At 33.1% G+C, this 12,275-nt stretch overlaps 1 protein-coding gene across 6 annotated transcripts in view; it reads left to right on the top strand.

Moving 5' to 3' along the window:
- Window positions 1-12,275, top strand: part of Dgkb (diacylglycerol kinase beta) — a 618,799-nt gene that overhangs the window by 126,759 nt on the left and 479,765 nt on the right. For all 6 annotated transcript variants that reach the window (XM_071607991.1, XM_027932698.3, XM_027932697.3 and 3 more), the window contains 3 exons: window positions 912-1,000; window positions 1,082-1,198; window positions 10,052-10,150. In XM_071607991.1, coding sequence (XP_071464092.1) covers window positions 912-1,000; window positions 1,082-1,198; window positions 10,052-10,150 — 305 coding nt within the window. The remainder of the gene's footprint in view (window positions 1-911; window positions 1,001-1,081; window positions 1,199-10,051; window positions 10,151-12,275) is intronic.

Below are 12,275 nucleotides of genomic sequence, written 5' to 3'. Positions count from 1 at the left end.
GGAGAGGACTAACTGAATATCATTAAGATTATTTTATTCTATATGTGTATGCATTTGGAGCTCTTAACTTGGAACCAGCATTATTTTTAGAGAGCCACTTTTATGACCCTAATTATATTCAGAGTCAAAGCAGAAAAATATGTAAAATGCTAAAAAGTGTGTTAAGTTTATGACATATTATGTGCATACACATATATATATATATATATATATATATATATATATATATATATATATATATTTGATTACATATGTGTATATATACATGTGTGCAAATGAGCATCAGTTTTTGCTTACATATATATCATACCATATGCTGCTAAGCAAAGATATTTTTTTTTCTTTTTTTGGACAGGCAATGCCATGATGTCAAGTGAGGAATGATCTTGTACTGACTGAAAGCCTGGCATGTATGATGAAATCTAGTCTCTAGAAATAGACTAATCAGCCATTTAAGGTTTAGATAAATCAATAGAAAAAATAGCACAAACTCATCGGCTTTTTTCCCCATGCTCACCAGCTGCTCTCATGCCTATACTTTGTAAAATATGGATCTCTTCCTTCTAGCAAATGACACCAAGCCATTTGGCAGTCATCAATTTGTCTTTAATATTTTTGTCATCTGGAAATTATTGTGAAAAATTTGAGTGAGGACTGATTTAATTAAGCATTTCCTGCTATGCCATGATAGAGGAGTCTTGGTTTTTCACATGCATAATATTTCCTGTACTAATTGGCCTTTTGTATTCCATGGTAAAAACAGTCGACTTGGGCTTTTCCTTGATGTGGCTGATTGGATTGATTAGGGAGCAGTGGATATGAAATGAGGTCCTGTTAATGTCATTCTTTCCCTATAAAATTGCAATCAGGACCAGGATTAGCTCTGAATTTGTGTACCTGTTTCCTTTCAGTCTGCAAGTACACAGTTCATGAGCGCTGCGTGGCTAGAGCACCTCCCTCTTGTATCAAGACCTATGTGAAGTCCAAAAAGAACACTGATGTAAGTTTGTGGTCATGCTTGCTTTTTGTGGGTGGCAATTATGGATTCTCCTCTTACCACAATACTGTTTTTCTGTTCTAGGTCATGCACCATTACTGGGTTGAAGGCAACTGCCCAACTAAATGTGATAAGTGCCACAAAACAGTTAAATGTTACCAGGGACTGACAGGACTGCATTGTGTTTGGTGTCAGATCACAGTGAGTAACATTAGCAGACAAATCCCGTGGTCACTCATATTGAAAACTCTGTATCTCATACTGTCAGATGTCTGGAAGACCTTCTAGAGTATTTAAGTCAATCAGCATAAAATCATGGAAGCTTCTTAGTTCATCTCACTTCCAAAGGGAGAGAAGGCCTACACTTTGTAAAATATGAATCTCTTTCTTCTTGCAAATGACACCAAGCCATTTGGCAGTCATCAATTTGTCTTTAATATTTTTGTCATCTGGAAATTATTGTGAAAAATTTGAGTGAGGACTGATTTAATTAAGCATTTCCTGCTTTCGCCCTCATAGAATCCAGAACTTTAGAACTGAGTAACAGCCTTAGAGGTGATACTATCTTATGGTTTTCAGACTGTGTCCATAGAACTCTAGAGGTTCCCAAAAAGGCAATCAGAGGACATGGCAATGGTAAGAAATGAGAATAGGAAAAGGATTGGGTAGAACTCAATTCTTAATTTCACCTCACAACATTTTTTTAAAGGTTTTGTTGTTGTTGTTGTTGTTTTTGGTATGTGTGTGACATATATTGTAACTTTATTTTAATCATAGGAACTGTGGGCTCAAAAAAGCCTCTAATTGGTACTCAAAGAATCTTAAAATTCTTTCTGTCCTTGTTTACATTCCAACATGTTTTTCTCCTTTACTTTCTTTGTTTTAATGGTTTCTCTTATCACTGACTCTGGAATCTAACTCTAGCACTACAACCTACTGATGACCAAGCACTTGACCAAGACCAGTTGAGCTTTGGTCTTGACCCTGGCTTTTGCCTTATAGGATATGAAGCACTTCCTTTTTTATAAGAAAGGGTATTACTCTGAACAAACTGTACCTTTAAAAATGTAGAAATTTCATGTCCCAAATCAGCTCAGACAAAATGTCCCTAATATTTGATTCTAATACTGGAGATCAACAAATTTTTTGAAGATGATTTTATTTTTTAAAGCAGAATACAACATGAACTGTAAATGTCTTTAAATCCTTGAGGTCTAAATCAATTAATCAATCTCTGAGTTTTATTCAGGAAATAAGGCTATAAAAGGGAGTATTAAAGAGTTAAGTCAGAGTCAAGAAAAAGAAAAAGAAAAAACAGTTCTCCTTTTGCAAAACTCTCCTAGGCGCTGAGCTTCTGGCTAACCTCAGTCTTATTTGTTGAGTCTTGAGCTCTAAAGACCCTGTGGTCCCAGTTGTTTTGCTCATGAAAGAAGCTTGCAAAATTAAAATAATATGTTATTGTATGTCTGGAAGAATATATAGCCTTTTTTAAAAGTAACTTCAGGCTTTCTGTACCTCAAGAGTTGTTATTTTATTTATTTATTTATTTTTGGGGGGTGGTGCTAGGATTGAACCCAGGGCTTTGTGTGCAAGGCAAGCACTCTACCAACTGAGCTAGATTCTTAACTTATTTCAAGAGTTTTAAGTTGTTATAGGGATACATTTATTAAATTAATAATTATGTGCCTCCCTGATAACAGAATATATTTACTTCTGAATATTTATGTAATTACTATTTAGACTTTTTTTTCATAAGTCACAATATAAAAATTTTAGGATAAAACTGATCTCCCTTGACCAACCATTACCTACTACTACAGATTTGATTCTAAAATCATATACTTTATTTTGTCCTCCCACTTTCCAGAAAGTGCTTTTAATATACAAAGAGCTACTGTACATTATTCTGAGAGTGATGGGATAGGGCACTGTCAGTGTTTTAGGAAGGCCTATTAGAATGGATTCCATAAGTAATCTACTGCAGAAAGAAACCAAGAGAATAAAACTTGGCTTCATTTTTTTTTTCCCCAAAAGCCAGTATATATGACTTCTGGAAATGACTTGGTATCATAAGTCAGGCCAAACAGATCCTTAAGATCACATCTGTTAGTTACAAGCTGTGCCATTTTGGGTCATGTATATAACAAGTTTTGGCCAATTTTCTAATTTGTAAAATGTACTTAATGATGTCTATATCATAGTACATGTTATTGTAAGAATTAAAGTTGTCACTAAAAGTGTGGAAATGTTTAAAAAAGAACCTTCTTCAGCAAGTAACACCTTGGTGAGAGGAAAAGTGCCACATGGGTTCCCCAAATCAATGCTGGGGTCCCCAGAGTGCCTCAAGAAGAGAGATCATGCCCTTTCTTTCTTACTTCTGGAACGATCTCTAATGATCTGGTCTAAGTCACAAAAGCACCTGCATATACTAAAAGCATCCAAAATCAAGTGGACTTGAATTTCACTTAATTTGAAGCCAACTTGATTGATCTATATTCACAATGAGTTGCTATTACAGCTTTCTATCAGACAGATTAGGTGATTTTGTCCTCACACTGCTAGTCTGAAGATAGAGTTTCAAGTCAATTTATTTTACTCCTTTCTCCTTTATCCATTTGTACAACCTACCACGAAGTCCTGACATTTCCTCCTTAAAATATCTCTTCCAGAGCTGAGTTTTTGTCTCTACATTCACAACCCTAGTGCAAGCTCTTAGCACCTCTTGACTAGATTAGAGTCAGAATCTTCTGGCTTACCTCCCTGACAGAAGGTACTTTTCCTATAATGCAGCCTGCATACGACCTCCTGAAAGATTCTTCCCAAAATACCAATTTGTTATCATATGCCTTCTTTAGCAACCTATAATAATCCTGTGATGATAAATGCAGCCCTCAACACCCCCTACCTCAAGTTGGTTTTCACTTCCTCAAAACTTAGACTGAGACCTAAGCACATATCCGTATATTTCCCTTCCCCATTCTCTCCCTCTGCTGTAGCTGTGTATGTCTGGTTGGCAGTCCCCTGGGAAGACTGTTTTCCCTGTGCCTGTTATTTCACGCATCCAATTCCCTTGAATGCACCTGTTTTATATTCTTACTACATCTCAGGAACCAAGTTAACTTCCATATCTTCCTTGGAATTTTCTTTGATACTAATATTTCCTTTTTCTGAATACTTTTTACTCTACCCTCCCCACCCCCAAAAAAAGACTGAATTGTTCTCAGTAGTATCATGTCTGCTTACTAATACTGTCTACACTTCTAGACTACACTCTTGTTTCAGGGACAGGTCAGTGTCACATATTGTTTCCTAATTACATAAAATTCATGATGGAGCATTGAGTTTAGAAGAAGACCTTGTTAGGTTCACTTGAATAACTCATACAGTTTATACAGTTTTCTTCTTGTTGATAAATACTGAATTCCAAATGCATGCCCTATTTTAACTTTTGTTTTCAAATATCATCCTGTGACAGTCAAATCTGCATCAAATAGGCAAGTATTAAAAATACATTTGAAATGCATTAAAATATTTAAAGAAAAACATCCATTTTCACACTGTTTTTCAGTCAGTATTTGTGGTGTCTTGATTGTGCATTATACTGGTTTGCCAACTTGTAGATATCTAGGAAAGCTCTTAGAATGATACTTTATATCCTTTTGAAAATCTAACCACTTAGAAAACAAAAGGCAAGAAAAAACTAAATAACAACAGTGGAAAACTCTTCCACCGTGTAGGCAACTTGTCTTCCATGCTTTCTTTTTTGATCCTTTGGGCCAGGCAAAATATTCACTGTGGTTATTGCCTTCTCTCTCTCACTCACATCCTGCCATCATTAAGAACCCACTGCTAATACCTGTTCACTCCCATGAAGAGGGTTTCTTTGACATTCTATTTATAATATGTTGTGAATTGTTTACCATCCAGATAAACAATTCCTGGTCAGTCAGGACTCATCAGGATGGGATTTTAATACATTTTGTTTGGTTTAACAAAAGAATGTCTATCTTATTAAAGTATGGAATACTAACTTGTGGTATTATATAATGATATTCTTTTAATTACAATATGAAACTCCTAACTATAATATTTAAAAGTTTCCAAAACCATATGCTTTATCTTTAGCAAATACCAGTATTAAGCATGTACCCTGAACATGCAAGATATTAGGGCTAATGGATTGTAGCAACTAATAAATATGTTCCCTCAAATTAGACCACCGAGTCTTTCTTTTAGAAGAGTAATTTTTTCTCTTCTTTTTGTGACAGCTACTTTTTTGTGACCATTTATATTCTATTTTTTTCTCAATTTGACTTCTTCAATTCTACCAACCTTCTTCTCTGGCCAATACATTCACTGTTTTCTCAACTCTACCCTATAAACACATATACACATATACACACTTCATTTTTCTTCTAATTTTGAGACATATTTTTTTTAATACACATAGATCTGGCTCTGAATTAGGTGCTAGTAGGAGCTGTCATAAACCCTGAAATTATTTCTAAGGGTTTATTTTACTTCCAGGAATATATGACTCATATTTTATGACTTTCTAGATATGGGGCTAAATTTCCTAAAAAAAATAAATAAAGGGGGGGGGATTTCTTATATATAAAAATAATGATCTAAGAATTCTGTATCTTACCTAAAAAAGAGCACAAAAATAACCATGAATAATGTTTTTTAAAAAATTTTAAAACAGGACATAATTCCTTGTCTTTGGTGCCTCACTGATTATTTTATTCAAGAGGCAGTATTCATCAATGCTTTGTTTATTTCATTCTTGATGAGACTCTTTGTGTCCTGGATTTTACTGATTTGGGGTCTGGGCTACCTTTAAGGCAATTTATCAGTCTTTACTTTCTTATTAATACTGAGAAGGACTCAGTTATGTCTTTTTCTTATATTCTATTCATGAAATGACATACTAACAAGTTGTCTTAGCCTGTTTTATGTTGCTATAACACAACACCACAGATTGAATGATTTATTTTTTAAAAAGGCAATTATTTTTTATAGTTTGGAAGCTAAGATGTTCAAGGTCAAGGGGACACATCTGGTGAAGGCCTTGTTGTGTCATAACATGGCAGAAGGTATTATATGGCAGAGGAAGTGTTCAAGATTGGGTTTCTCTTCTACTTTTTATAAGGTCCATAATTTAATTATGGAGAACCTACCATCATGTCTTATCTAACCCTAGTAACCTCCCGAAGGCCTGACCTTCAAATACCATCAATGTAAGGATTTGGGGTTTAGTTTCCAACATGTGAACTTTTGAAGCATACATTAAAAACCATGGCCCAAATTTAAGCAACTTGTTATCTTTGACAATGTCCATTTTTTTCTTTTAAATTTTTTTTATTGAAAAATGACATATATACAGTAAATTGTTCTTATTCTAAGGGTAGAGATCAATGACTTCCCACAAATGAATACTCCACCTAAGAAGCACTTGACCAAAAAGAATATTACCAGTAACCTAAAAAAATATTTTGTTCTTTGAATTCAATTACAAATTTCTGTTTTGTTGATATTTGCTTTCTTTTAATAGGCTTTATTTTTAATTTTTTAAAAATATTTATGTTTTAGCTGTAGTTGGACACAATACCTTTATTTATTTATTTGTTTGTTTGTTTGTTTGTTTGTTTGTTTATTTATTTATTATGTGGTGCTGAGGATTGAACCCAGGGCCTCGCATGTGCTAGATGAGCGCTCTACCACTGAGCCACAATCCTAGCCCCAGACTTTATTTTTTAGAGCAGTTTTATGTTCTGAGCAAAATTCATGTTCACCTTTCAGTTGGATGAATAATCCTAGGACGTATGCATTTTCTTACTGGCTTCCACATTTTATATTTTGTCATCAAGTATGTATCTGAGCAATATGGTACTTAAATTAGACCTGTATACAAACTTGTTCTAACCTAATGCTCTCAGCATCATGTTCTAATATCATGATGTTGAGGGCCATCCAAATATAGTCACCAGCTGACACATTCCACTCTATATAAAAGCATAAGGTACTCCTGAATATTCTTAGTTAATAGAGTCCTCTTGACTGCATCTATTGACAGGGCTTGCATGAGCCTCAAAGTACCTACCCTTTCGCCTCACCAGGATATCTTTACAGTGTGGATAAGAATAAAAAATTCAATACCTTCTCAAACTATACAAAGGGGATTTTCATTTTAGATTTTGCTGTGTAGAAGTTTCTTAGAATCTGCATTCTCCATTTTATTTTACTTATTTTAGTACCAGGGATTGATTCCAGATGTGCTTAACCACTGAGCCACATCCCTAGCCTTCTTTATTTTTTTGAGACAGGGTTTCACAAAGTTGCTAAGTGGCTGAGGCTAGATTTCAACTTGCAATCCTTCTGCCTCAGCCTCTGGAGGCGCTGGGATTATAGGCCTGTGTCACCATGCCTGGCTGTATTTTTCATTTTAAAAGGATTGTGCAAGATCAAGGTGCTAAAGTTTTTTTTTTTTTTTTCTCTCTCTCTGTGACAACTATGTTACAGAAGAGCCTTAAGATACATAGTCTGCCTTTGGTTTTAGTTTACATTTTATAATGCTTGATGTACTAGTATCCTACAGTTCTTATAACAAATAGCAGGAAAACCTATGGAGTAGAGGGAAGGGTACAGCGGGGGAGAAGGAGAGGAGAGGAAGAAGTACTGGCAACTGAATTAGAACAAATTATATTACATACTTTCATAATTATGTCAAATTAAATACTAATATCATATATAAAAAGAACCAACAATAATAATTTTCTAAAAATCTGCAAACTTATTCACCTGCAGTTCTGGAAGCTAAAAGTACAAAATAAAAGAAAGTCTTAGGGAAGAATCCTTTGGCCCTTTCTAAATTCTGGTAATTGCCAGAAATTCTTGGCATTCCTTGGCATTTAACTGAATCACTCAAATTTCGACTTCTGTTATCACATGGCTATTTCCCCACTGTACCTGTATTTTTCTGTTCAGATTTCACTTTTCTTATAAGGATAACAGTCATTGGATTAGGGCCCAAACTAATATGGCTATATCTTAATTTATATACAGCTACACAGGCCCTGTATACAAAAATGTTCATATTCACATTTACTAGAGTTTAGGATTTTGACATATCTCTATTGAGGTACCCCATTCATCCCACAAATACATAGGTATTTGTGTGTGTTTGTGTTCTAGTAGTAATGCAGATCAAACCTTGGGGCACTCTGCCACAAAGCTATATCCTCAGCCCTCTTTATTTTTATTTTGAGACAGTGTCTCACTAAATTTCTGTGGCTCACATATTTAAGATTCTTTTACCTCTGCTTCTCAAGTCTCTGGAATAATAAATGTATACCACTGCACCCAGCTTTAATAATATATTTTAAACTATTCTTCTTTTTGAGGACATTATGGATTTTTATTTGTCCATTCAGAGTGCTAGTTTATTTAGTTCTTTTTTAAAAAAACTATTCTACCTCCCATATGAATTCTTTTTTTTTTTTTTTTTTTTTTTTGGTAATCAGGATTGAACCCAGGGGAACTGAACCACTGAGCCACATTCTGAGTCCTTTTTATTTTTTATTTTGAGATAGTTTCTCACAAAGTTGCTTATTGCCTCACTAAGTTGGTGAGGCTGGTCTTGAACTTTTGATCCTCCTGCCTCAACCTCCCAAGGCATGGGGATTACAGGTGTGCACCTCTGTACCTGTACTATTTAATTAATTTAGTTCAATTTTGTATAAGTATTCAATGGCTTACCTTTAACAACTCTTGTCAAGGATTAGGAGATCCTAATATAAAAATTAAACTCTTTTTGTATAGAGAAGTTTATATGTCACTGTGAAGCAGAGGTGGTAATTATGGATGTATGTGTAAAGATACTTACATTCCATGTACTAGAGCCTAATATGCACTAAGTTTAGTACATCCTGAACCCTGAGTCAGGGAGTTAGTGGGACAAACATTCCAGATTCTTGGACCATGAATATACCCCTTCAATACAGTTCCATCACCAACAATAAATTAGCACTCATCTATCTCCTTCCTTATTTGCTAATTAACTGCTTCCAAAGGTAAGATAATACAACCAAAGCATAAATGGATGGTCTTCAATTCAAAACTGAAAAATGCTGTAGCTCTTTTTAAAAATAAGACATATTATCATATTAAAATGTATAAATTTTCTAAATTATTAATATTTTATATTAAATTGATATAAAATGGTGGAAGAAGAAATCCTTACTTGCCTTTAAGCAAGTATTATTTTCTCAAATCTGGGTGATTCCAATAAAAAATACCATCTTGATTTAAAAAACATTACTATTGAATACACTGTGTTATAACACATTAATTTAAACTTGCGATCAGGTTGATAAAAATATAACTTTGGGTTGATAGATATTGTAAAATAAATAGTACATTATATGAGTATATGCTATAATATTGAGCTTATAAATACAATGTAAAGATAAATTTTTATAATCATAATCATCTTCTTTTATTTATATCCTGCTCCTACTGAGATGAATCTCTGGTTACATTTACATATTGAATTACAAAGTTAAAACTAATGATGGGATCAATTATGCCCCATACTGAGCTGTGCACTTTGGAATGACTTTGAGAAAACAGGAGGGTCAAAAAAAAAAAAGAGAGAGAGAGAGAGAGAAAGAAAGAAAAAGCATCCACCGTACACAGTGGTTTCAAGATTTTGCTCACAGATATGCAGAGAAAGGAATGTAATAGACTATAACTTGTGTTTTTCAAAGAAATCAGTCTTCTTTGGTGTAAAACTTAAAATATATTTTTAATATAAAAGATTCTGAGAATTAGAAAATACACAGTCTGTGTCATGAAAGTTTCTTAACAGCTTATTTAAGGTAGATATATGGGGGCAAGTGTAATGTAAATCTCTTTATGATCCTGTTTATTTCCTTTGGTAATTATTTTAATGTATTTTTAATATATTTGCTGTACCTCAGTTGAAATGTAATCTGCCCTATGTTTGCTGTTGTCATGTAGAATTTGATATTACCCTCCTTTCTATTTTTCTAGCTGCATAATAAATGTGCTTCTCATCTAAAACCTGAATGTGACTGTGGACCTTTGAAGGACCATATTTTACCACCCACAACAATCTGTCCAGTGGTCCTGGTGAGTCCTTACCATTCTGCTGTAACTTGGGGATACTAGGACTAATTGGTATATTGCACCATTAAGTGCTTTGGAGCTAATTTTTATTAGTCAAGGCAGAATATCATTACTTTAGAGCAGAACACCTTTACTCAATGTATTTCCTTTTTCCTTCATGTCACAATCCACTTTGTAGTAAGGTATGCTCTGACTGAAGCTGACTCAGGTTTTATCACTTAGTCATACTGTACTTACCAGAAATTGTATAGGCAGAACACTTCTACATTTTACATATTTTATAGATCTAGCTTCCCAGAATAATGAAGTTATTCTTATGGGCAATTTTGCTGGGGATGCATGTTATATATCTGCAGTGTTGAGGTCTCTCAGACCAGAGGCTACTTAAAATGATGACACAAACCTTGAAAAAAATTAGGTGCTGCCATTAACTATGTTTTTTTTTTTTTAATTTATTGAACAATAATTTAACTACCTGCAAAATAATTATTTAATTTAATAAATATAGAAATGAAAAATGCATGAGAAGGGTAACTCCAAAAAGAACAATACTTGCTAAGAAGAGAAGATATTCCAAGACAACATTCATTTTCAAAATCCAAATTGTTTCTAAAATGAAAGTTATTTTACTAAACAAACTATTTTATATCCGTAATGCACTTTTTTTTTTAAAACAAGATGAAAATTTAATGGCTGGAACTTCAGTTTGCTATAATGAAAATATAACAACTAAGAAATGTTAGACAAATACTTTTGTAAAGGTCAATGTAGAAATTAATCAAATTACTCAATTTGCACCCACTTATGATTCATTTTGTAATTATCTGTAAAATACTTGTTATATTTTAAATGCCTTTATTTAACAAAACTATTAAAATCTTTTCATTTTATCAGAGTAAAAAAATAGATGAAAATAAAATAATGCCATATTGCTGAGGATAGCAATACCTAATTCTAAATTTATTTTCTTTATCTAAGATTTATTAGACAGCTTTAAGTAAATGAGATTAATTAAAAATAATGAGAGTTATATAAAATGCTATATATTTTAGGTTCACTTGATATAAGTTTTATTCTTTTTAAGTTTTATCTTAAAGAAAAAGGACCTCTAGAATTTTTACATTTTAAAAGTCTTTTTTAAAGTATAGTAATTTTGTTGGTTTAGATGCATTCTTGATCTCATATTTTTAACTCTAAAAGAAATGTCATTCTTCTATCCACTTGCCTGTGGAAGAAACCACTAAATGAAGATTCTTATGCCAGCTCTGGTTACATAAATTAAAATATGAGGTGTATTCTTTTCATTATTCTATTCCTTCTTTCTTTGAGAAAGGTGTAGAAAATGTGTTATATGAATGTGTCTTCCAAAGTATTGCACAGTCTTTTGTTGCTACTCTTACACACTTGATTCTGAAGATTTAATTTCAATCATTTTATTTTTCTATGGTTTTAATCATGAATTATATCACAACATTTTCTATTTAATCATATCTATGGTGCTCTCTATACTGATGTACTTGACAACTGTTAGCCATTGCATCCTTCACAAATGTTTACCTTTAATTGACTTCCCTGATACCACATTTGCCCAGTTCCTTTTCATTCTGTATCTTTTCTGGATTTATGATGTCAAACTGCCCATGTTGGTGCATCCCTGTGTTTATGTTAATGTCTACTCAGCTCAGCCTTCTGTTCTGAATCACATATGTACACAGCTGCAACCTCCTGTTGCCATATTGTTTTAAGTACATGCCCAAGATATTATTAATTAATGTAATGATTATAGTTCTTATTTATTTATCACATATATGATGACAAAAAACTTGAAAAAAAGTTATGCACTGCTATTAGCTGTTGCTTAAATTGTTTTATTGAACAATAAATTTAAGTACTGGCAAAATAATTACTTAATTCTATAAACATAGAAATAAAAATGCATGAAGAAAGTAATTGAAAGGAACAAACCTTGGTAGGAAGAGAAACAGGTATTCAGAGGTGATATTGATCTTAGAAATCCAAATTGTTTCTAAAGTGAAACTTATTTTGCAAAATAAACTATTTTACACCTAAAATACATTTCTCATTTAAAAAAAAAAAGTCATGGAAATTTAATGTCTGCAACTTTAGT

The sequence above is a fragment of the Marmota flaviventris genome, chromosome 1 (genome assembly GCF_047511675.1).
Source record: "Marmota flaviventris isolate mMarFla1 chromosome 1, mMarFla1.hap1, whole genome shotgun sequence".
NCBI classification, from domain to species: domain Eukaryota; kingdom Metazoa; phylum Chordata; class Mammalia; order Rodentia; family Sciuridae; genus Marmota; species Marmota flaviventris.
The sequence above is the reverse complement of the archived record's forward strand: the minus strand, read 5'-3'. Positions and strand labels throughout refer to the sequence as shown.